Source organism: Stenella coeruleoalba (genome assembly GCF_951394435.1).
Source record: "Stenella coeruleoalba genome assembly, chromosome: X".
In the NCBI taxonomy this organism is placed as follows: Eukaryota; Metazoa; Chordata; class Mammalia; order Artiodactyla; family Delphinidae; genus Stenella; species Stenella coeruleoalba.
The window spans coordinates 108,695,819-108,722,828 of record NC_137152.1 but is presented as its reverse complement, the minus strand read 5'-3'; the positions used below and the strand labels follow the sequence as shown (position 1 = coordinate 108,722,828).

Sequence of the window (27,010 nt, the reverse complement as noted above, 5' to 3'; positions counted from 1 at the left end):
GGTGGATGAGGCTGGATCTTGTCTTTCTGGTGGGCAGAACTGAGTCCAGTGGTGTGTTTTGGGGTGTCTGTGAACTTAATATGATGTTAAGCAGCCTCTCTGCTAATGGGTGGGGTTGTGCTCCCGTCTTGCTAGTTATTTGGCATGGGGCGTCCAGCACTGGAGCTTACTGGTCATTGAGTGGAGCTGGGTCTTAGTGTTGAGACGGACATCTCTTCGAGAGCTCTCGGCGATTGATACTACGTGGGGCCGGGAGGTCTCTGGTGGACCAGTGTCCTGAACTCGGCTCTCCCACCTCAGATGCTCAGGCTTGACACCCGGCCGGAGCACCAAGACCCTGTCAGCCTCACGGCCAGGTACATGGGGAGTTTCTTGCCTTTTAGGAAGTCGGAGGTCTTCTGCCAACATTCAGTAGGTGTTCTGTAGGAGTTGTCCCACATGTAGATGTATTTTTGATGTATTTGTGGGGAGGAAGGTGATCTCCACGTCTTACTCCTCCGCCATCTTGAAGGTCCTTCCTTTCTCTTGTGTGTCATCCAGAGGAAGATGGTATGACAGTAGATGTCATTATGGTGTTCCAGTTACCCTCTGCTGAGCCAAGGGCAGTGAGAAAGAGGAAAATCTGTAGCATTCTACCATCATCCAGTCATGCAACCCTTAATAATCCTGTGTCTCTCTTTTCTTTTAGAGCACACCCACAGTGTCTCCGGCAAAGTCCACTGGGGTCCCCGGGAAAAATAAGATGGAGTCTAGGTGATAAGGTCTACGTTCTTTCATGCCTAGTCTAGTTTCACTTGTCTGTAGAAGCCGGAAGTTTTATTTTTAATTCTTCAGGGTTTTGATGAATCCATTGGCGATCAAAGTCTAAATTTATATCAGTTATTTAGCAACAGTTCTCAGAAAAGCACTCCTTGGTACCACAGTCATCAACTGGATTCTAGCAGAATAGTTATTGTATAATTAAATAAAACTGAAAAGGTCCTCTAGAGGTCCTCAAGTCTTGGTGGCCTCAGGTACAGCTCTTGAGAGGGAACGAGTTGTACTGCTCCCTGAGTACAATTCAGTGCGACACCCATCTTCCCTGTCAAAAGCTGTCAGATTTCTGAGGGCAGACTGGTGTGTCCCTGGGTCTTCTCCTGCCACAGACTTAGGGATGGGAACTTTTCTCTTTCCACTTCTGCTTCCTCCTCTCCTTCCTCCTCTTCTTCCCTGTCCCTCTTCTATTATGGGCCATATAAGTTAGAACACACAGACTCACATACACACACACTTCCCTCTTATCTACTTCTTGAGAAGGAGAATGTAAAGTCGTACATCTGATTTTTAAATTGAGAGCAGAGTAGATCTTTTAGGGCTAGTTAAGAGTAGGAGAGAGTCGGGGCTTCCCTGGTGGCGCAGTGGTTGGGAGTCCGCCTGCCGATGCAGGGGACGTGGGTTCGTGCCCCGGTCTGTGAGGATCCCACATGCCGCGGATCGGCTAGGCCCGTGAGCCATGGCCGCTAAGCCTGCGCGTCCGGAGCCTGTGCTCCTCAATGGGAGAGGCCACGACAGTGAGAGGCCCGCGTACTGGGAAAAAAAAAAAAACAGTAGGAGAGAGTCAGAGATACTCTTTAATGTAGTTGCACCCCCCCCCATTTTCTAATCTTTTTGCCTCTTATAGCTAAAAGCTTAAACCCGTTTTATTTTTGTAAGCATAAGATCAACCTGGAATCTCCTTTTGGGGGGAAACTATAGAGAATATACTCAGGCCAGACGTCAGACGAGCCCTGGGGTAAATTGTAGAAATTACAGAAGATTTTGCAGCTAATGCAAGAATCTGACTTCAGGAGGCTGGGTCCAGGGATATCCTGTAGGCAGGAGGCTGGGTCCAGGGATATCCTGTAGGCGGGAGGCTGGGTCCAGGGATATCCTGCAGGCAGCAGCCTGGGCCTACTTGAGAACCACCTTTCTCACAGCCCACAGAAGTTGACATCCAGTGCTTTAGTATGGTTATGAAATCGCTCTTGCCTGGTGGGTCAAAGAGTTTACATCATTCCACAAGCAATACTGCCTGAAACTTAGGTTAAAATTGGGTGCCAGTTTTCTGTTTATCTTTAATAACCAGCCCTTCTTTGAAGTACAGTTTTACAGTCCTCATAATCATTATCTTTCTCCAATTATGGATGGGATGTCCACAGGACTGTAGAACTGGGCCACACCCAATACTGGGAGTCCCAGAGTCTATCCTCTTGACAGAAACCCATGGCATAGGGGGAAAAAGTGCAAAGAAAAACATAGGTTTTAAAGTCAGACAGGTCTGGGTTCGAGTCCCAGCTCTGCCCTTTCCTAGCCATTTGACTTTGTTTCGGTTCCTTAACCTCTGTGAGTCTCTTTCCTTATCTCTAAAATCGGGTCAATAATACCTGCACTGTATGCATCAGAGGGTTGTTGTAGGACTCACCGGAGAGAATGGAGAATGGATGTAGACGTTTTCTGTGAAGCATTCGCGCGGAGTGAGGTGTTGGTGTTGATGAGAAGCTTACAATACAGGCTCACTTTCTCTGCTCAGCCATCCTCAGGGAAAGATCAAGTCTGAGTTTTTGTCACCTGAGAGTTCCTAGAACCAACGATGAATGGGGGTCCGAGGATGAATGTAACCAGTGGCGTAGCTTGACATGTCAATTATGGGGCGCATGCGTGAATTGCATCAAATGCTTGGCACGGTTTCAGAATCTTTGGTAACATACTCTACTTGCAAAGTAACTCCTCCCTCCCTTTTTCAAAGGAGCCCAGAATAAAATATGGCACTTCAGATACCATATCTTCCTCTTTTGTTTGAGACCAGAGTGGAGTGAAACTGTGGGAGCAGGTCAAAAGGAAGTCCTTCTGTGAGTGAGAGGTAGAAGTGGGGTTGTAGGCTGCGCTTCCTGATGTCCAGTCTACCGGGCTCTTACTTACCTTGCTGGGCCCAGCGGTGTATTTTCCTCATGTGTGTATAAAGCCAGTGCTTCTGGACCCTGCCTAGAGAAGAATGCTGCTAGGGTTACTAGAATGAATTGCTGGCCTGGATATGGTCAGAGGCCCTGCGTTCTTATAACACTTCAAGGTCTTATAACACTTCAGAGCACTGTTGCTTTCCCTGCCACAGGTTCTGGCACATATATAAAGGCACCATTAGGAATCACAGTTCACGGAAAACGAAAAGGTTTTATATTCCAGGTCTATTGATAGAGACACCTTTCTGTCCAATAAATTCAGTCCAACTAACTAAATTTAAAGATAGAGGTATCCTTGACTAGGTACATTAGTCAGTGAAAGGAAATTGGATTGCATTTTTTATTTAAGAGCCTAAAACTCCTGGGCAGGATACTGATTTCTCAAATGCCACTTGGGAGGCTGGCTTCTTTAGCAAGTACAGCTGTAGAATAAGACCCAGGTCTCCCAGCATAGCCTGATGTTTCCCAAGTATAAAGATGAAAGGACCTCTTTAATGTTAATACCCCACCTCTTTGTAAATTATGTTTTCTCTTTGTGTCCACTTCTCAGAATAAGCTCGTAATATTCACCTACAGCTCACACAGTGTGGAGGAAAAAGATGTGGAGAGAAGGGCCCAAAGGGGGTGTCTACATGACAAATACTTTGTATATGAGAAGAATTTGCTTCATGGTAAATTTGTGGAAGAAAATACAGGCTGTCTGATAAGACGTGGCAGATTTCAGATGGGGGTGTTGGCAGGATACCATTGTTTGCCCCTTATCCCACACAGAGCCTTGGGAAGTCGGCTTGATGATGCCACATTGGGTGGCTTGGGAAGAAGGGTCAGACTGCAGGCTGGCTACATTCTCATTTGTTCTTACCTTCCTGCTTTTGCCTCAGTTGCAGCCCTTTCCAGTAGATTGGGAGGGGCTAAAAACTTTAAAGTCTTGCTGGGTTCCAGTTAGTATTCACTGATACAAGGGGCGGTCTTTCAATGGGGAGGGAGATTTCACAGCTGTGGGTTGCAAGTAGGCAAGTTACTGTGAAAGATGTGTGAAAGATTTTGATTCTGGTGCTGGATTTGGAACAGGTGTCAGTCAAGAGAATGTGTCCTGTGCTCCCGAACGTGCTGATGAAGAATACTTTGATCCTGCTGAAATAGACTCTCACATTGATGTATGTTCACAGAGTCACAAATAGATATTCATGGAAGGAAAAATCAAGGTTTTGTTCCATGAATGCTCACCTGCAGTTTAACAAAGAAACACATATGTGTCTATGGACATAATTTTATGATGTACAGGCTACCCTCAGTTATTTGTAGCTGCATTACGTGCTTTGGAAGTGATTGGAAGTTAACTCCGCAGTACAGCCGGGCAGTCTGCTACCTAAAGTACCCTACCAGACTGCTACCAAGTAGGGCAAATTCAGAGATTGCAGATTCTTCATTTAAAGTTAATATTAGCCCAAGTCAAATAGCGTTACATAAACACATCTGCAAAATTCAGTATCATACATTCCAAAACCAAATGGAATATTTTAAAGTGTCTGCAACTTTTGTTTCATTCCCATTAAGATAAACTATTCAGAAGTAGTTGTCTGAATATCATACTATAGCTACTGTCTTTCATAAAAGGTGATGCTACTGCTGATTCTAGATTTTTTTCTAATTCAAAAATGTATTTATATATGGATAACTTTCCAAAGCTCTACAAGCCAAGTGCCATTTATGCTTTTATAAAGAGATACATAACTTAGAGAATATTTCAGGGCTATCTTCAGGAATCCAAAAGCTGGGATTACAACTCAGAGCCCATGTCCTGTCAGTGGAATGGTGTGCCAGATTGGACACGAGGATTTTCCTTCAGTTCACTTCAATTAATTTGTCTTTACTAAGGACCTAAGTGTACAAAATCCAGTGTGAATTCCATGGAGGTACAGAAGTGACAAAGATATAACCCTTGTTTTCACAAGGTATTTCTAGTATTTTTCCTAAAGTATACAATCTATATTTTCACCGTGGCTATGTTGGCTATGTTTTTGAGAACTGGGAATTCTTTTTTTTTCCCCCACAAAATGTAGAATGTAAGCAACTGAAAATAAAGCATCATCTTCTCAGAAGGTGATATTGCGTTAGCTTTGAAGTCAGACAAATGGGTTCAAAGTCAGACAGTGAATCCACTGCCTATTTGTCTTAGGCAAGTCACTTAACTCCTCTGAGCCTCAATTTCCTCAGCTATAAAATGGGGCTGTTGGAATCTGATTATGAATTGAAAAGCCCTTTGCCTTAGTAAAATAACACACAAAGAAATGCAGCATAGTGTCTGGCACAAGGGAGACATGTGTTAATATTCATACTTATTTATACAGAAGTTCATTCAGGCTTTTGACCAAAAGTGAAAAAAATAGCAAATCTCCAAGTAGTTTAACCAAATCAATCATTTAGAATTGAGAAAAGTAAGAGAGCTGATGCCATTGTTATCATTACTATATGAGTATAAAAGAGCTAAGCTTTAATAATTTTTTTTTTTCGGTACGCGGGCCTCTCACTGTTGTGGCCTCTCCCGTTGCGGAGCACAGGCTCCGGACACGCAGGCCCAGCGGCCATGGCTCACGGGCCCAGCCGCTCCGCGGCATGTGGGATCTTCCCGGACTGGGGCACGAACCCATGTCCCCTGCATCGGCAGGTGGACTCCCAACCACTGTACCACCAGGGAAGCCCTAAGCTTTAAATTATAATGCTGTACACCTGAAACTTATATCATTGAAAAAAGAGTTAACAAAATGCTCAGAAGAATCAGGAGCACTTTGTGCGCAGGAGGTCGCTCTTCTATTAACAGACTACTCTACACATCTGTCACACCCCTCACTTCCTTCACCAGACTTTCCTAAACTTGGCAGTTACCATTTGTGAACTTCATAGGGATAAATATCAAGTGTCATTGAAAGGTATCAGTAACGTAAGTTCTGTGTGGAGGGTCCTCTCAAATGTGTACTTCACTATAGAGAAAGAGCATTTTCATCTTAGGAAGTCTCTGAATAGACTGTGCTCAAAGTGCCCCCTACCACAGTCTTCAGCCTTCTATTCCACAGATGGTTCTTTGCCTTAAAAGCATTATCACCTTTTTTGACTCCAGTAATAGCTTCGTTCTGCTCTTTAAAAAGAAATTGGGGAAGAAATTGAAGTGCGTTTCAGAGTTTGTTTCTACTATCATGTCTGTGAAAGTATCATATAATTATATTGCATTTCTTTTTTCAGATTGGCAAGTTATGTGCCCATTCTCAACAACGTCAGTATAGATCTGCTTATTATCCTGAAGATTTGTTTATTGACAAGAAGGTATTAAAAGTTGCTCATGTAGAACATGAAGAAACCTTATCCAGCCGAAGAAGGTGAGAGATTTTTTTTTCTCTACTTCAGCATACAATTAGCAATTGTGTTTTAAGGTCAACAGCCATTGGAGGGAAGCTTCTTAAATACATGTTATTTAGTTCTTCTGAGTAGAGTGTTTGATGAATTGAATCTATCATCTGTTAATGTTAAAGAAAAAAGATATTGTATTATATCCAAGCCATATTTAAATGTAAATTTACCATATGTAAATATCCAGTACAGCAACACAGGGTGGAATAGACTTCTCTATTCAAGATCTTTGTTGATTAAACAAAACCTTTTCTGTTTATGATCTGGTCTCACAATTCCGTGGCTTGGTTTGTGGCTTTCCAAAAACAGTGAGTCAGGGGTGAGTTCACCAAAGAGAAACTGGCAAGACACTCTCATGTGTATACACACACACTTCACACTGTACACACTCTTTAAAAAATTTTTTTTGGGGGGGCTTCCCTGGTGGCGCAGTGGTTGAGAGTCCGCCTGCCGATGCAGGGGACACGGGTTCGTGCTCCGGTCCGGGAAGATCCCACATGCCGCGGAGCGGCTGGACCCGTGAGCCATGGCCGCTGAGCCTGCGTGTCTGGAGCCTGTGCTCCGCAACGGGAGAGGCCACAACAGTGAGAGGCCCGCAAAAAAAAAAAAAAAAAATTTTTTTTTAAATTTTATATTGGAGTATAGTTGATTAACAATGATGTGTTAGTTACTGGGGTACAGCAAAGTGATTCAGTTATACCCATACAGGTATCCATTCTTTTTCAAATTCTTTTCCCATTCAGGTTATTAAAGAATATTGAGCCAAGTTCCCTGTGCTATACAGTAGGTCCTTGTTAGTTATCTATTTAAAATAAAGTAGTACACACTCTTTTATGAATGATAAAATGAAGGATTTGGTTTCTATTCCTTAAGATAGCAGTCAAGAGACCAAATTAAAGTTTGTTACGATACTCTTCATTCCTCCTCCCCTTATCCAGATTCCCTCCTTCCCTCTTCTAGTTTCTGGTTACAAATAAGGGGTGGAAATTGGATTGGGAAGCTCAACACAAACCTGGGAGAATTGATTTCCCCAAAAGGACTGCACAGGTAGCCAACCCTGCCACTGGCTTAAGAATAGCTAGACATGAGTTCTGCCTCACGATGACTTTGAGAGGATTGGGAGAGATTGGCCTAGAGATGGAAAATTAAGAGATGGAATAAGTAATAGTCTCATATTTGGGCTAAATTATTCCTTTCATGTCCGTTTACCACAGGAGAGTTTGAAACGGTAACTCTTAGGCATATATGGCGCAGTTTAGAGAGAGGGCAGCAAGGGCACTTGGGAGATAGTCCTCCAAAGAAGCATTTCAGGAAGTAACATTTTCTTTTGGTGACTTCCAACCTAATAAATTTCTAGTTTCCCTGTAGCAGCAGTTTTGAAGTGTGATTTGAGAACTCAGGGAGTCCCAGAAAAACCCTTTCAGAGGGTCTGTAAGATCCTCCTTTTACTAACTACATATCTATGTGAAGCTGGCTTTTATTCATACGCTTCAACCAAAATAAAATATGGCAACACATTAAATGCAGAAGCCAATGGGAGAATTTAGCTGACTCCTATTAAGACAGGCAGTATGCAAAAATGCAGAAGCATTACCGCTTTTCTCACTTTTTTTCATAAAAATGTAATTTATGCTAACATATAAAGACTCATTACTGTTAGTTTAAAACTAATAATAAATTGAAAACTTTTTTTCCTGAGTTTTAATTTCTAAAACAGTAGACATCAATAAATATACGTCATGTAAACAAAAGCTCTTTGGGGTCCTTAGTAATTTTTAAGAACCCTTTGGAAAAGAAAAAAAAGAAAGAGAGAAAGAAAAGGGACTTCCCTGGCAGCCCAGTGATTAAGAATCCACGCTTCCACTGTAGGGGGCGTGGGTTCCATCCTGCATGCCGAATGGTACGGCCAGGGGTGGGGGGGACCCTTTGGGTTGTGTTGGTTATCTAGTGCTATATAACAAGTTACTACAAAACATAGTTATTTAAAACAGCAAACATTTATTATCTCACAGTTTCTGTCAGGAATTTGGGAGCGGCTTAGCTGGGTGGTCCTCAGTCTCAAAGAAATTTTGGTCAAGGTGTTACCTGGAGCTGCAGTCCGTTGAGTGTTGACTGAGGCCGGAGGGGCCACTTCCACGGCGGCTCATTTGCACATGGAGCAAGTTAGTGCTGGTTGGTTGTTTGAAGGAGGCCTCAGTTTCTCACCACACGGACCTTCTGAGTGTCCTCACAACATGGCTGCTGGCTTCCCCAGAATAAGTGAGCCAGGGAAGAGAGCAAGGAGAAAGCTGAGATGTCTTTCACGACCTAGTCTTGGAAGTGACAATACTGTCACTTCTGACATATTCAATTTGCTAGAAGCAAGTCACCAGTTCTAGTCCACATTCAACGGGAGGGAAATTAAGCTCCACCTCTTGAAAGGAGCAGTATCAGAGTTTGTTGACTTTTTAATTTATTTTTATTTACTTATTTATATTTATTTATTTATTTATTTATCTTTTGGCCGTGCCACATGGCATGTGGGATCTTAGTTCCCCAAACAAGGATCGAACCTGGGCCCCTTGCAGTAGAAGCACAGAGTCTTAACCAGTGGACTGCCAGGGAAGTCCCTGGACATATTTAAAACCACCACAGGGATCCTGGCACCAAAATACTCTGAGAACCATTTCCATATACCATAGGGGTCCTTTGGGAAATTTTTTGTCTTTCTGGGAAGACAAAATTAGGCCATTTCTCCAGGCCCTCTTTAGCCCCTGTCTGTCCTTTGTCCATTGCTCTCCATTGCTTTCACTCTTTGCCCAAACCACCTGAGGAATTAACCTCACTTATTGACCTTTAACTAGTGGAAACCTCTTGCATATTGCACTGAAGTGAGGAATTTATATAATATTATAGATTAATTATTTATAAATAATATATAAAGTAAAATAGAAATTATAAGTAATACAATGTTTGTTTTATATATTATTATATTTATATTACATTTATAGTATAATATTAATAAAATGTTTTTATATATAGCATTATTATATATATTATATATATATTATATATATTATATATATATTATATATTGTTCAACTCAGCAGAAATTTGGGAAACACCTATTATGTGCCATAATGTATACTGTGCACTGGAAATCAAAACACAGTCTCTGCCCTCCAAATCAGTCTAATGTGGAAATAGACTTAAACAGCGATCATTTCAAAACAGTTTTGTAAGTGCAAAGAGGCAGCCTACAGGGACGGAGAGAACCTCTGCCCAGGTATAGTGGAGGCTTCACTGAGGATGCGGTATATTAATTTGTAACAGAATCACATGCAAAGCTTTTTCAAAATAAACACAGTATTCCAGTCGCATTTTGAGATCACCCTGTCAACCTAGACACATTGATAAGTAGATAGGACGTTCGTTTATTAAGGTCCTGCTGCCATGGCTTCTGTCTTGGGCTCTATGGGACCTATTCCCTTTCGCCTTACCAGGGAGGGCTCTGTGGATGTTGATTCCTCCAGGGAAAGAAAAAAATCGGTAAATGAGTTTTTGGCTAAGCACCCAGATTTGACACTTTGTTTAGATTCGTTTTTGAATTTGTTGCTAACCCCCAAGGAGAAGAAAGGATAGTAAGAAAAATTGCAAAAGCCCGTAGACTTAAGTAAGTGATAGGCAGGCAGGGCTCCTTTGGGGGTTGGGAACGTGAGCCCACCCCATGGTGTTTCTCATCTTTTTTGCACACTGACGCAAAACTGAGATGGAGCCCTTCCTTCTGAATTCTCTGGCAGAATAAGAAAATAAAACAACAGGAGAGTGTCTGATTTCATTTAACTCTGTCAAATAGCATTGTAAACCCTCTTAGGGAGAGTGGAGAATAGGGGATTAAGATGATCTCTTGCTAAATGCACTGCCCCCCTGCAATCTGATGTGGCAGAGTGTTAGAACCTCTATACATTTCTCAGTATGTTCTGCACAGGATTTCACAGTCCAAAAGAATATATGTACCTCCAGCATCCCTCACACCCATGCTCCAGCTCCATCCTCCGTGGTTAAGAATATGATAATTAGAAAGGAGCCCTATTGTAGCATTCAGTCTGTGGAGGTTGTGAGCAAGCTGAACCTGATTATGAGTTGAAAAGCCCCGTTGCCTTATTAAAATAAAAACACACAAAGAAACGCAGGATTCCTTTGGTAGCATTCAGAAGTCATCCGTTTGTTTTGTCTGCCCCCAACTGGGTAGTTTGCAACACACAACTAATCTTAGAAATAGCTTAGTTCAATTTAAAGGCGATTTGATACTCAACTGGTGGCCTAAGTATGGGACTCAGCATTCCTTTTGGATACAAATATTGAAAATATCTGTCCTCAGATTTAAAACAGTGAGGGTAGGACAAGATGCATAAGTAGTACAATCAGAATAAAAGAAATGACATTTTCACAGGCCTTTCCAACTCTAATATTTTCAGCTCCTCTCAGATGTCAGGCTTTCCCTCCTTTGCCCTATTGAATGTCTCTTTCACCACTTCCCCTATGATAATGTGTACCTTGTCATTTGCATATCGCCCATAAAGTTTGGTATTTTATGACATGAGCAATATCTTTCCCTTTTCCAAACACAAAATCTGTAGTTGAATACAGTCCATTCAGCATCTACACACCGAGCTTCTGGCCCAGATGCTAACCTGTGAGAAAGTCACACAGTCCCTCCACCCTTGTGAAAGTACATCTACGTATTCCAGCCTTCCCTGTCCCGCACTCCCCCTCCTCCCTTTCCTCTCTGACTTGGTCTAAAGGGGCAGTGGATTAGGTGACACTAGTAAATGACCTAGAAAGAAAAGAACAAAAGCTGATCTCAGCTCCCTGGTCCAGAATCAATGCTTACTCCCACTCCCTCTCAGACTGCTGCCTTCCACCCTCTGAACACAACAAAGTATGTCCTGAGTGAATCGTCGAGTTTCAGCTCTGGTGCAAGTCATTCTGCCCTGAATAGGACTCTACTTCTTTCAGCTTTTGTAAACACCATCTATGCTGGTGTAAGGATTAGGCTCTGAGGACTACGAGAAGCTGCTAACCTAGTTAGGGGGACAGACACACAAATAGTTTTGATGCATTGAGGGGTGAGTGCCAAAACAGAGCTATGTACAGAAGAGTGGCAGCGTCATAGATGGGAAGGTTAGCAGCTCTCTTGCGAAAACGTAACTCTTGAGCTGGGTCTTGAAGGAAGAGTAGAAATTCAACAGATGGAGGAGGGAAACGAGGGTATTCCAGGCAAAGGGAACAGTATGAGAAAAAGTATGGGCTAGTCTCTGGAATGTAGAAAATTATAGCTTGGAGTCAGACCATGAAAGGTTCTCTGCAGCAGAAATAAGTATGATTCTGCATCATTCTAAGGATAAACAGTTTATGGGCTTTTCTGTGTTTTTAATTTTTTAAAAAAATAATGAGCTCATATTATTTTATATTAAGAAAAGTAAGATCCTTAATGATAAAGGAGAAAAGTTCAGGATCTGCAGCTGGGGATGAAAGGCTGCTTTTTACTTGCAGTGGTTTCCAATTAGTGCTGCTTTGATGCCTGCCCAAGCAAATCATTGCAAGAAAGCAAAGGGAATCCCCTCGGCCACAACCCAAGAAGGGGACGCTTCTCTTGAGGATGGTGGGAGCCCCCCCAGGGAAGATCACGTGCGCCTAGCTGCAATATTTCAAAATGGCTCGTGCACGCAAAGGGGCCCTGTCCTTTAGTTCCACATTTAACACATTGGATAGACTCTTTTTCCTGAGTAGACTGCTGTGAGCAAGCATTGGGTTTGTCCCAAGTGAGAGCTGTAGGGTTCACTATTTATATGTCAAATGGTATGTTTGGCATGTATGATTAGAATAAAGTGGAATTCGAATCAAAGAACATTCCCTTCAATCAAATTGTTTTCCCATCCTGGGCAACTAGTTGTCCAAACTTTTATCCTTTTTTTTTTTCAGAGACAATTCAGTTGAGCAGACTGCCTTAGTTCATGGGTGGAGATTCTTTTGTTGTCTGTCATGGGTTACAAGCACAAAGAAAAGAAATCTGGACTGAGTCATACATGGGTAATTAATATGTCACTTAATTTAGTTTCAGGTATCTTTCTTCAAAGAGATAAATAGAAATATATTCAACTCACCTCCTTTTAAAATTATAAGCAGGGGGATAGAAAGCTTTATTTAAGAAAAGGTAAAAATAAAATACACTTAATTCCCATGCCAGAACAAGTTTAGGAAGGAGTGACAAAGAAGAGAAGAAATAAGACAGGCGCAGTAAACCCAGTAGGCAGTAAACTACTCCTGTCACACTCTGCTGCTTGCAGGGCTGTGATGTCAGAGGACATTATTACCTGTTGTCGCCCTCTTTTGAAAAGCTCATTAACTCTCCAACAGTTTAGAAAGTCTTCTACCCTGAAAAATAGGATGTCTGGCTTTCCTTTCAAAAATCAAAGTTTCTTTGGAAACCAAAATTTGTTTTCTCACGGTATTTAGAAGCCTTTGCGTGAAGGAATGGCCTGCACCGTAACACTGTATTTGGGGACTCAGAAGTATTGGCCAGTTTGCTAAATGTGCTGGAGCCCTGCTCCTCGTTGTCACAGAAGTGGCTACTGCCTCATCTCACAGGTCCTGGGAATTACTTGAGAACCAGTATTTATTTCATTATTTTGATGTTCTTTTCTTTTTTTTTCTTTTTTTTTTCTTTTTTTTTTCGGTATGCGGGCCTCTCACTGCTGTGGCCTCTCCCGTCGTGGAGCACAGGCTCCGGACGCGCAGGCTCAGCGGCCATGGCTCACGGGCCCAGCCGCTCTGTGGCATGTGGAATCTTCCCGGACCGGGGCACGAACCCGTGTCCCCTGCATCGGCAGGCAGCCTCTCAACCACTGCGCCACCAGGGAAGCCCTTGATGTTCTTTTCTAATCAAATCTACCTGGGATTCTAGGTGGGTTCTAATGGTAGTAATATACACTGAGAACCAAAAAGAACTCAGTGAACAAGCCTATCAAGAAGAATAGGTTTTAGAGAAATAAACATAAAACTTTACTGGAGAGGAACGTCTAGAAGGAAACATATCCAAATATTAAGTGTGATTATCTGGCTGGTAGCACTATAAATAAGGTTTTGTTCCCCCTTCTACTTTTCTTTAGTTTATAAATTCTCAATAGTGACCATATATTTCTTTTATGATGAGAAAAAAGCAGACTTCATTTTATAAGATGAAGGAAGAAATAGATTTTAACCACTGTTTGCAGCTCTTGCTGTGCTGAAGTTGTGGCCCTTATAAATTTCTTTTCTCACCCTTCACCCGGGCCGTTGTTTCATGTCCATCCAAACCTGGCTCTTTCCCAGCTCTCCTGATCGTCTCTTTCCACTATTCCAAGGAGTATCTCTCTCGTAGACAAAGACTCTCTTTCTCTGAGACATATTTCACCTCTTCTCTACCCTTTTTTGGAGGTAAATCTCAATAACAGCTTTATTGAGATATAATCCACACACCATACAATTCATCCATTTAAAGTATATAATTCAGCTGTTTTTATTATATTCACAGAGTTGTGCAACCATCACCACAGTCAATTTTAGAACATTTTTATCACCTCAAGAAGAAATCCCACACCTTTTAGCTATCATTCCCCAACCGTCATCCCCCCCCAGCCCAAAGCAACCACAAATCTACTTTATGCCTCCCTAAATTTGCCTGTTCTGGACATTTCACATAAATGGAATCATATAATATGTGATCCTTCATGATTGGTTTCTTTCACTTAGCATAATGTTTTCAAGGTTCACCCATGTTGCAGCACGCAGGAATACTTTTCTTAAGACAGAATAATAGGGCTTCCCTGGTGGCGCAGTGGTTGAGAGTCCGCCTGCCGATGCAGGGACACGGGTTTGTGCCCCGGTCCACGATGATCCCACACGCCTTGGAGCGGCTAGGCCCGTGGACCATGGCCGCTGAGCCTGCACGTCCGGAGCCTGTGCTCCGCAACGGGAGAGGCCACGACAGTGAGAGGCCCACGTACCACAAAAAAAAAAAAAAAAGAAGAAGAATATTCCATTGTATAGAATATGTGTTTGTTTACCTATCTGTCTTGTTCCGCCTTTTGGCTATTGTTAATAGTACTGCTACGAGCATGCGTGTACATGTACTCATTTGAGTACTTGTTTTTAATTATTTTGGCTATATACCTAGTAGTGGAATTGCTGGGTCATGTGGTAACTCTATGCTTAACTTTGTGAAGAACCACCAAACTATTTTCCACAGTGGTTGTGCTGTTTTACATTCCCACCAGCAATGTGTGGGAGTTCCAATTTCTCCCCACCCTTCCCAGCACTTGTTGTCTTTTTTATTATAGTCATCTTGAAGTGGTATCTTACTGTGGTTTTGATTTGCCTCTCCCTGATGATTAACCTACCTTTTTAAACTCGACTTCATCTTGGCGTGGTCTTCCACATTTGATACTCAATTTCGGCTTCTTAGACACAAATCCTTGTGAGGGCCACCACCCCTTTCCTACCACGCAAAGACCATCTAAAATGCTTTACCAGATTAGTCCAGTGATTTACCCAGCCCAATAGCTAGCTAATTTTTGAAAAAGAATAACAGGAAAAATATTTAGGGAGAAAACATGGTTGTACTTTTTAATAGCCACCTTAAAATATGAAGTATTATTTATCTTGCACATGTAAAGTTATCTGGAACTTGAAAACAACTTAATTATCTTGCATACATAAATTTATCTGGAATATAATATATATTTCATATATATACTATATTTATATTCTAGAGGCTCATAATAATGAAAATAAATTGCCAAATGGCTAACACTGTGGAGGTATTACTCTGTGCCAGGTACTATGCTAAACACTTTATATGCATTGTCTCATTTAATCATCCCAACAGCCTATCATTTGCTTCATTTTACAGATAAAGAAACTAAGCCTCAGAGAAGTTTAGAATCTGTCTAGTAAGATTTTACTGCTAAGTAAGTGAGAGAGTAACTGGCATTTGAAACTCACGGGGGTCAGACTCCAAAATCAGTGTTCTTAGCTACTACTCCCAATGGGTTTTAAGGGGCTGTTCTGAGAATCCAGCCATCACTATATCATATTTCCTAAATGAAACTGTGTTCTAAATTCAAAATAACTAATTCAGAAGCAAGTTTTAAAAACACTATCTCTCCCTAGGTCCATCCTGTATGTCCTATGGAGGTAATGCGTACTCTGTGATACAGGATGGTCTGTTATTTCTCCAAGTTACCTTGTTCAAGTTTCAGAGAGATTCCCCGAGTTCTAGAATTTGATGACCTAGACATTATTCACAGTCTTTGTGGCTTTCTTAGACTTTTATTTTGACCCCACCAAGTAATATCCCTTCATACTAAAGTTGGAGGTCTTAGGTTTATTGCAGCCCTTTGTCCCCTCGACATTTAGATAGACCCTCTCTGAATCTTCTCCAGTTTGTCAGTGATCTTTATGATCAGCCAAGGAAAAAACTGCAAGAGTTGGGAGGCTGGAAGAAGTTCAGAGTGTTATGTTTGTTTGTTTGTTTTAACTTCTAGGGAAGTCAAATTGGAAGGCTTTGCTATGAGGTTCAGTTTTTCTTGCTATGTGCTATGTTAGTGAGACAGAGTTTCAAGGTAGGAGGAGGCCTAAGGGAAACTTTCATTAAAGGGAGGGCCATCACTTCCCATAGACTAATGGCTGTATTCCATTTCCTCATGGAATGAGGGGAATTACTCAGGCTTTAGTCTTTCAGTTTCCACTCTTGGGAACCGTATTATTACCTTGTAAAACAGAGCATCTCCCCTATTAGCATTAATTGAACCCATCTTTTTCCTCTGAGAAACTAGAGTGTTGACTTTTATCTTCAGAGCCCTATACTGAGCCTCTTCACTTTGGAGATTGACGGAGCTCAGCAACCAGCAGTAGAGGCTGTGAGAGGGTTTGAGCATAGCAGGAAGTAACTGTTGGGGTATCAGGAGTTATATATGTCTCAATAACCCTTCTCGAGTTGTTCTGTACATCACCCTGGCTTTACTGTGACCCGAGCCTTTGTGAAGATGTGCTGAGTGTCATAAGCGCACTCTCTCTCTCTTTCTCTAAATTATTAGTTGAAATGAATTGTTTTATGGTAATAAAATGGAAAATGGCATTAAATGCAAGACAGTTATTTCCACCAGTCTTCCTCTTTTGGCCAGATCTGAGAACAACCCCCAGAGGGCATTTCTGGGCTCCTCTAGAGGCCTATATATCAGGTCAGTCCATTGTTAGCCTGGAGACAATATTGCATAATTACTCCACTGCCAGCAAATTCCCTGGTGAGAGTCTCTACAAACTTAGTGAAGACTTCAGATAGACTTGAATATATATGAAGTACTCTTTAACTTCCTTTCTACAAGGAATATTTGCTTTAGAAAATAAAGAGTATTTTATTTTGGTTTGTTTACTACTGGACATCTATTGCATAGATATTTTAATATTTCTTAATAAGCATAAACACTTCTTTCCAGTCTATAGTGTCTTATTTTGTATGTCCATGTACATCTGAAAGAAGATAATAGGCCAAAAGTTTTGCTGGGTATTTATGGGTGTGTGTTTATACATATTTGTATATATAATACGTTCGGTTGGTCTCTCTCTCTCTCTCTCTCTCTCACACACACACACACACACACACACACACACTCTTACAACATGAAAGCTAGAGCAAATATATAATAAAATATACTAGGACCCTCCCACCCCACCCCCATAGGAACCACAATGTATAAACAAAGAACAAAGAAACCTTCCTCCTTTAGCAGATGTGAGTTTCTCTGACGATATTGTCAGGAGAATTTCACAGAGCTTATACTGCTCTGAGCACCCTGCGATTCTGATCTGCAACTATTAGCCAGAGTCTATATGAAAAGGGGCCATCTCTAGGGTAATAGCATTGTAAATTACAATCATTGCACTCAGTTACACTCAGAAACCAAAAGATAGATGTAGTGCTCCAGTGTGCCTTGTAATCAGCACCTTTGAGAATGTGGGTAACAGCATCAGAACAAAAAATGGAAGCTGAACGTGTTAGAAAAATGGATGGTGGAATTAAATCATCCTTCTGATAGGAACAGCACCTTATATGGCAGGCAAATTTTTTTCTATCATTTTACTGATTTAAAAAACCCTAAATTGTGGCCTTGTAGCCAAGAATGTCTTTTTAAATGATTTATTGCTCTAATCAGCCTGGCAGAGCCTTTCTGTCATGCTGATAAGCAAATTAAACTTTCCTCATACTGGGTTTACTTGCATCTTATACACAGATGTTTTGTTTTTCTTTCAGGGAACTAATTCAGAAGTTAAAATCTTTCATCAGCTTCTATAGTGCTTTGCCTGGCTACATCTGCAGCCATAGCCCTGTGGCTGAAAACGACACCCTTTGCTGGAATGGACAAGAACTCGTGGAGAGGTAATCTTTTTCTAATGTTAAATATAGCAGTATTTGAGGAATACTCATCATATGTTCATCTCAATGTTAGTTATGTCTTCTCTCCATTAATTTCATGAGAAAAATTCTAGAAAAAAACATACACATGAACATCTCTGACATGGCGGATGCCGTCTATAACTTATAGCCCTCATAGAACGTACAAACTTTGAAGCACATGGAGAACTGTGGATTCAGGAACATTGTACAAATTGTAAAGCATAAAACAAGTCTTTTTTTTTGGGGGGGGGGTGTCTTTGGCTTCTTCATCTTCTCATTATGTGGGCCCTTATTGATTGATTGATTGATTTGAAGAAATCATATTTGTACTAATAGCTGTTACTTATTGAGAGTTAACTACATGTTAAGCACCATGCTAAGTGCTTATTTGTATTAACTCTTTTTATCCTTACATCAATCCTATGAAATAGCATTATCTCCCCCGCCCCGTGCCCCGTGTTCTAGATGAAGATAGAGGAAAGAAGAAAGCGGAGGGAAGGAGGAGTACCACTTCACAGTATTTTTACTGAAATGTTTAATCATTTGAGTGTTTCTTAGTATAATCTGTGCTAACATTCGTCATCTCTGAAGAATTTGCTTATTGTTGGAAAGGAAATAATATATATTCATTTCTTCAGCAAATATTTACTGAGCATTTTCTAAGTGCCAGTCATGTCGAAGTGAAAAGAACAGGCAAATTTTCCTGTCCTCAGTGAGCTTTCATTCTAGTGGGCTAATGGTATTCCTAACCTCCATTGCTTTGCATGTGTAAGGAATAGCTTACAATTAAAGAATTAAATCGGGAGGGTAGAATGCTTAGGAAACCATATGGAGTTGATGAACATGCTTTCAAAAATGTCTGTGCAAGGGGTAGCATGTTGTAGAGGAGAATACAGAAGAGACCTGGATGCAAGTTCTGAATCTTTCACTGACCGCTTTTTTAACCAAGGGCAAGCGACTTAATCCCTCTGAGCCTTAGTTTCCCCATCTAAAAACCGAGATGGTTGGATTAGAGCACCTCTAGCTCCGGCAGTCTATGTGTTTTATTTCCTTATGGAGTTATACATTCATCCATACCTTCAACATTTATGTTTGAGGTACTATGTGTTAGGCACCAAGGTAGGAGTTAGGGATATGAGGGTGAACAAGAGAGGCAAGTTCCTTGCTTTGAGGAGCTTACATTTTAGTGGAACCCAATATCCGGACACAGGATAATTAATCATGGAATTAATTAGCAGTGTAATGTCATGGACAGAGGAAGGCTTTGGCGCCAGATGAACTTGGATTTGCATCTCAGTTCTGTTACTGACTGCGTGTGGCCTGGGGTGAGTCACTTCACCTAGAAAGTCTCAAGGTCCTCTTCTGTAAGGAAGGGGCATCTCACAGGGTTGTTGTACCTAGTAGGTGAGGTAAAGCCCCTAGCAGACTGGCAGGTAATGGAAGCTCAGTTCATGTTACTTCTCTTCTTTCTCCCTTCCCCCGCCACCCCTCCTCTTCCCAATGCAAAGTAGAACACATGCCTGAAAACAGCTTGTTTCTCAACTAAGCTTTGTACTGACCTGGAACAATGAGAATGAGGTGCTAATGAGACTGAGGTTGCATGCCACCCTGGAGATAGACTTCTCTGTAGCAAATGTGAATCAGGCTGGAGGGATTAATGGCCCCATGCAGCCCACTCTACTCTGGAGAAACGGTGTATCTTTATCGCCCTAAAATCTCTATCAGGTACTGAGTAGAATCATGGAAATGTACCTAACTGTTACCACATATTCATTTAAATTGTCAAAGAAAAGCAGTTGGTATTTGGCTTTATAAAAAGCAGATGCCTTAAAACAGGTATAAATGATATAATATTTAAAAAGGAAAACGCCTACAGGTCAAACATGTGGTTCTTGCATAAACTTGATGAGAGACCATCCCAATGGCTTACCCATTGGTATATTAAGATGGTGAAAAATGAACAATCCCTGAACACTAATTTGTTTTAAGCAGCATATCTTGTAACCATGGAAATTTTGGTTTATATTTATTTACTAAAGTAATCATTCATTTATTTACTCATTTAACAAATATTTGAGTACCTACTGTGAATCAAGCACTAATATGTTTCCTCACTGTTGTGATTGTTTAGAGCAAATGTTGTAACCCCACTGGATATGTCTTCTGGTATATCAGATGATCCAGTTTTAGCTAATTCAAAAGAATTTCTTGTCAGGCAGCCCTATGTTTTTTTTTATTTTTTATTTTGTTTGGCTGTACTGGGTCTTCACTGCTGCACGCGGGCTTTCTCTAGTTGCGGTGAGCAGGGGCTACTCTTTGTTGTGGTGCGTGGGCTTCTCATTGCCGTGGCTTCTCTTGTTGCAGAGCACAGGCTATAGGCGCGCGGGCTTCAGTAGTTGTGGCACGTGGGCTCAGTAGTTGTGGCACGTGGGCTCAGTAGTTGTGGCACGTGGGCTTCAGTAGTTGTGGCATGTGAGCTTCAGTAATTGTGGCACGTGGGCTTCAGTAGTTGTGGCACGCAGGCTCTAGAGTGCAGGCTCAGTAGTTATGGCGCACGGGCTTAGTTGCTCCACGACATGTGGGATCTTCCCGGACCAGGGATCAAACCCATGTCCCCTGCATTGGCAGGCAGATTCTTAACCACTGCGCCACCAGGGAAGTCCCGAATTAGTGGGATTTTTAAAAATTGAATTTTACTCATATACTACTTCATGTTCAGTATGCTTTCATGAAGGATGTTGTCCTGGAACCAAGAAAGTCCTTTTCTATCAAATGGAAGAATCCAAAGCCTGCTAACTTTAAATGAGTCCAAAAGTTAACTAAATGCACTTCTGCACCGTTAAAATAACTGTTAAACTTCTTTGTTTAATTTGCTAGCTTTTAATATCTTAGGATATTGAAAATGATCAAATAAAATAAATATTATAGTATGGAGGAAAGCCATTATTCCAAACTCTTACTTGTACTTCTGAAAAAACAGTTTTTTCGGAACAACTTTTATTGTTGATATATACTCTGCAGGAATAAAAGAAGGAAGGAAGACAAAGAAGGTGGGAGGAAGGAAGGAAATCAAACGTGTTGGTAGACAGAATAAGGATAGTGTAATCCAGGAAGTGACCCTTCCATGGTTGGCAACCTCGGGTTATAATTAACCTGTACTTTAATCACTGACCTAACGCAACGATGGGACTAGGGAATAGTGTCGAACTAGATTTTTACCAAATTACTCAAGAATATACATTTAATAATATGAAGTTCTATAGCCTGAGGACATGTGTGCCCTCTGTTTGCACCATTTATGAAGATTAGCTTTGCGCTGCATGTCTCATCTATAGTTAAATCCTCTTTCCAGTGCTTTTCATTTAATTTCTCATTTAATTTAGTCTTAAGTAACAGTTGCCAATTCATATTGTCAAGTGGCTTGTGACTTTGTTGCTTTTATAGGTTGGATTTGTGTTCCTTTGAAAATATTTTACTTTTAGTCAAGAAAATTTATGAAAAGCAAGGATCTTGAAAGAGAACAAGACTTGTCAGTGGAGACAGCTGATTAAAAGGAAAATATTGACGTTGAAGAAAATATTGATCAATATCCATGTCAGCTGGGTTATCATAGCTGTTTATAACCTCCTACTATGGACGTACAGATCTTTCAACTTTTAAAGAGTCAAACAAGTCATTGTCTCTCTCAATGAGGTCATATTTCACATCCTTTCAATTTTTATCTCTTATGAATAAAATCAATTGAACTGTGCAGGAAAAGAACGTTTTCACAGATCTAGTCTCAGGGGGTACCACATAAGCATCATTTGTCCTTCTCACCTCCCCCTCCCTCCACCACCTCCTCATCTTGGCTGGAGATAAATATTGGCTTCCAGGATTTCACAGAGAAATCTTCAAATTAGCAAGCTTGGCTTGTGTGAGGCATACTCCATCATGAGAGTCACCATGTATCCTACAGGCAAAGATCTCCTACCATTGCCAGAGGCAGAAAATCCTCCTTCTTTTGCCTTTGTAGAACTACAGTGAATTTCAATTACAGAATCTCTGAGACCAAGAGAAAAATAAAGGAGCCCATAGAAGTAAGCTAACACTGGGTTTAACAGCTAAATGTAGGCTTTGCCTGTATGAAGAGTGAACAAATTAGCAAATACGTTCTCAAACACCTTTTTAGAACTGTTAGGCCAAATATCTGGATAATTGGCTGAAATTTTCACCCTTCTTCTGGATGGTTTGATACTATGTAAGCCCTATTTTATTGTTTAATCAAGTTTATTTTAAAATAGCATAAGAGAGAAACTGTTTGAACCTATACATGTTCAAAAACCTTAGTTAGAAAAAAATACTGTTTTTTTCCTACATTTAACATCTGATAATGCAGGTTCCTTCAACAAAGATTGAGCACTTACTATGTACTAGGCCCTTTGGGGCATCCAGTGATAGGTAGAACGCAGTGCCTGCCCCTGCTGAGGAGTTTACAACTTAAGGAGAAGAATGAGAGGAAAAAAGTCAACCAGCCTCCTTCCTCAGCAGTCCAGGCAGAGCTCCCCTCAGAGCCGTCACAGCAGAGGCTCCTACCCATTTGTATTGGGCGTGCATGCTAGTGTGTGTGTGTGTGTGTGTGTGTGTGTGTGTTTTATTATGGTGAAAGTCATATAATATAAAATTAACCATTTTAAGGTATACAATACAGTGGCATTTAGTACATTCACTATGTTGTACAATCATCACCTCTATCTTGTTCCAAGACTTTGTCATCACCCCAGAGGAAACCTTATACCCATTAGTGATCACTTCCCATTCTCCCCTTCCTCCAGCCCCTGGCAACTAACCAATTCTGGATATTTCATATAAATGGAACCATTCACTTAACGTAATGTTTTTAAGGTTCATCCAAATTGTAGCATGTATCAGCACTTCTTTTCTTCTTGTGGCCAAATAATGTTTCATTGCATGGGTATAGCACATTTTCTTTATGCAGTCCTCAGTTTTCCACCCATCTTTATATTAACCCTGAGCAACTACTGCTCTAATCAGGCTTTTCCCACCATTTCTGAATCAGCTTGGCTCACCCTTAACCTTGAGGACAGGACAGCCTTCAGGTCTCCCATCCCCATCATACTTGACCACCACCTAAATGCTAGCCTCTCCTCCACCTGGCCTCATGTCTATATTCCTTTGCATTTTTTTCTCCCCTGAGTCTTTTTCTCTCAGCGCTGTGTGTATAGTCAGCTGGTCTCTCCTGCAGTCCGCATACCTCCTATAGGAGTTTATACTTCCCTAGTGACTTGGAGGTTTATGAGTTGCACATATACAACTACTTACACTTTGTGGCACGATGCCTCAGTTCCCTCTGTATCCAGTCCTAGCTGGTTTTGTTGCTCCTCTATCATGTTGCTGTGCTCGATGGGCCTGGATCAAAACGTCAGCCCCACAATACTGCTGTTATCCTCTGGCTGATAGATCTGCATGGCCACTTTTGTTCATTATGGATCAGTATCCATTTTGTATTTTCTCGGCATGACTCTGGGACTCTCAGTGGAGTACATGGGGCACCTGGCATTAGAGAATCAACTCCCTGAGATCCGCAGGGGCACATTGCAGTGAAGGTGCGTCCTCTCCCTCCTACGCAATCTTACCTTCCATTTCACCTGAGAAATGATATACATACACACTCACTGCAAATTCTCCCTTATTTCCACTGATCAGACAAGTCTTCCAGTGTTTATAGTGCCTCTCCAGGATTTCTCTGCTTAATTGGAAAGGCAGAAGCAGGAATATACAAAGCAATTATTTTAATTCTCAAGGAGTTTTGTTCTGGTCTCTAAACCTTCTGGATGCTTCAGAAAAGTAGTGTAACGATACTGTTTTTCTTCTGCTGAGTTGGAGGGATAGACTGTGTCATGTCAACAAGTGGGAATGAATGAGAGAACCATTAACACCCAATTCCTGACATGTACAAAATAATGTTTTTTTTTAAATGAGATGAACAAAACGGCTGGGTTTTGCCCTATAATGTAGGAAAGGTGAGGGGAAATAGTCGATTCTGTTTTTATAATGCAGTTATTTTAAGAACACTGTTTTGAGGACTTGAGGTAGGGGAGGGACCAATTTCTAGCACTATCAAGGTTTTCACTGGTTTAAAGAGCAAAATGGAAAGACCTTCAGGATCTTCAATCTGGTTATGAAGGAATTAATTGAAGAAAAGACCGATGTGTGGAGTGTATACATATTCAGACACACATAAGCACTTGCACAGCTCATTCCCATCGCATCAGAACAGGCCAGTGATATGTAGCAGTCGCTATATATAGCTCCCATGTTCTCATGCTAAAATAGGTTATTATTTGAGTGTTGTTTGTTAGTTTAGGCTTACGTTGTAGCTTTTCTCCAAAAGGCTCAAGGCAGTGTACATAGAACTTTGAATATGGGCTAGCCAATGAAAACACCAATGGGGAGGCAAATATAAAATAAAAAACAGAGCCAAGAGGAAGTGGGCACAGGAAAGAAAGTCAACAGCAGATCATGGAAATAATATTGAATGGTATTGAGTCACGTCCCAAAGTCATTTACTTCTGAACTTGTTTAGGCACAAGTCAGACTAAACTCCTGCTGAAGCCAAGGCTTATAGCTCTTCTTATCAGCCCCTGTTGTGATGGTCGGAGGGTTAGAAACTGTGGTCAGCCTTCAATACCCCAGCTCTTCTCATCGCTAGTTCCTCCTTTGCCCCCTATCCTGCGGGAAGCTCTGCCTATGAAAGGCTGGCAGGAGGGAGAGAGGGACAAATAGGGCTTTGGTATATATATATATATTTTTTTTTTTTTTTGACTGGGAAAGTAACTTTATTTTGTTTGGAGCACTGTCTACCTCCACAGTTCTTGGTCCCCTTCAGACATTTTTGGATTTCATTTCATTCAGTTTTCCTGGAAACAGAAACATGACACTTCAGTTTTTTCTGATTTGAGTGTATGTCCTAGAATGAAAATACTGAGGTATAGCTAGTATAGCAGCTTATATATTCTAACTTGCTTTAGGTAAGTCAAGATTTTTCATGAAAAAGTTTTGAAGGAAAAATAGATTACATAGAAAATGACTTGACTTGGTGTAGCATGAAATATTTGTGTCAGCTAGAGATTTTTTTATAATCTTGGTAAGGTAAGACAGATAAATTTGGGGTACACTCCCATGTAATAATTCCTCTAAGGGCTTACTTAGACTGACATATTTTCCATTATAGATTTATGTCAAAAGTTGTCTTTAGTGGCAGCTATTTTTCAGAACCTACTCTGTGGCAATACAGTGACATTTATCCCTAAGATTATAGTGTCACATACAGCAGCTCTACCTGCAGAATTGAGTGAGAAAAACCCAGCTTATCCTACTGACTGACAGCATAATATGGTCTGCCACGTTCAGGATGGGCTGTACTTGTCAACTGTCAGGTCTGAAGTAGCAGGAGGAGACATCCTCATGGCTCAGCAGTGATGTCTGTAGCCACCTGTGGAAGGCTGGATGGCTTATTCTTGAAGCAGATTGTGTTCTCTCAGTTCTTACGCCAGCCCCACCGTGCTCAGTTGGATCATCTCATTATATGGAGAGCATTTGGGGCCTCCGAGGCAGGTCCCGGCATATCCATACCATCAACAAATCAATATCACCACACAGCTTCCTCTTTGAAATGTGATTCTGAAGATGGAGTAAGACCTGTCTCCTCTCACTATCACTGCTCTGTGCACCAGACCTCTTCTATTTTTGCTGGGAAGGCTTAGGAGATGGGTCCACGAAGGACTATAATTGCTTTGAAGAAATTATTTATTTAACACATCAGGGCTTCTATGTCCTTGAAGTATTTCTCCTTCTGAGTAGGCGCTTTGTTAGGTCACAGACTGATTTCACTGAGGCTGCCAGTCCTTAAAATATCTTTGGACATCTTCTTTAGGAAAAGCCTTGAGGGCATATGGCCGTTCCCGCAGTCTGCAGGTTGTTGGTGTTCAGCCCGTTGGTCATCAGTGGTACAGACAGTTATAGGGAGAGGACCCTGAGAGGTTAGGATGCATGAAGCAGGTGCATTATCAGGAAGGAGTGAGTGCAGTCATTAGAACGATACAGATGGAGATTTTCATCCTGGTTTACACATTGACTCTGTGCTTCTGGCATGTCATTTAGCATCACGGTTCTGTTACCTTGTTTGTAAGATGGGCATAATGGTACCTATTGTGCAGGATTGTTGTGAAGCTGTGTGCTGGCCCATAGGCCCTGAATAAATGATAGCTGTTGATGTTATCACGTCATTAGAGTGCGGCTGAGCAGGACAGTTAAAGGTCCAGAGCAAGGGTGAAGAGCTGTAGGCCATTCTTCCTGTAAAGGTAAACTGGATCCGGGCTAAATATCTACACATCTTTTGGAACCAAACTGTTGAACGGGGAGGCTGCTCAAGCAGGGCCATAGCATTTGGGATTCATTTGGGGTAAGAGCATAATAATGGGACGCTTTATTTCTTGTGACACTTAAACTGGCTTTAAGTGGGCTTTCCAGAGAGGCATTCCAGAAATGTTTTAAGTCATGTCAGAATCGTCGATGGGCCCCAACATGGTTTTGGCTGTATACATTCTGGTTGATATTTATTTACGAATTTGAAGTCTGCCATTGCTTTTTATTCACCCCTCGGAGAGCATGTAAGGGAGGTGACAAATTGATTGAAACAAGGCTGCCGGAAGGCACAAGTGCCCTGGCCTTTTCCTGGTGAAGTAGACAGTCAGTCCTCGAGTGATAGCAGTGTCACTTCATCAGAACACCTTTGCCTGACACAAATGGGACACACCTGAAACATTTTCATGCAGGTACTCTGACCCAGGAGTGTTATTTCTGGTAGTCAGTCGCTGAGTATCAAGAAAATGGACTCTTGCGACTCCGAGTCTGAAGGACAGGGAGAGGCCTGTTAGGGAAGCCTCTTTCTTGGGAGCCTCTTGCCGATGGCCCTGCTCTTAGACCCCTCTGACTGCCTTGTTGTTGGGACTTTTGTGGTTGTGGTTTTCGTTTTTCTCCCCTGCAGGCTGCAGGACATGGTCGGCAGGTGCCACTTCTTTACTGCCACTGGCCCCAGTTCTTCCCCCAGGGTAAGTTTTTGGGATCTCCATTGAAAGAAGCTCAGCTCTCC

The 27,010-nt window shown here is 41.5% G+C and overlaps 1 protein-coding gene across 1 annotated transcript in view; it reads left to right on the top strand.

Moving 5' to 3' along the window:
* Positions 1-27,010, top strand: part of GPC3 (glypican 3) — a 444,101-nt gene that overhangs the window by 271,918 nt on the left and 145,173 nt on the right. Inside the window, exons 4-5 of the mRNA XM_079911642.1 lie at positions 6,216-6,349; positions 17,713-17,838. Of these exons, the coding sequence (XP_079767768.1) occupies positions 6,216-6,349; positions 17,713-17,838 (260 nt within the window). The remainder of the gene's footprint in view (positions 1-6,215; positions 6,350-17,712; positions 17,839-27,010) is intronic.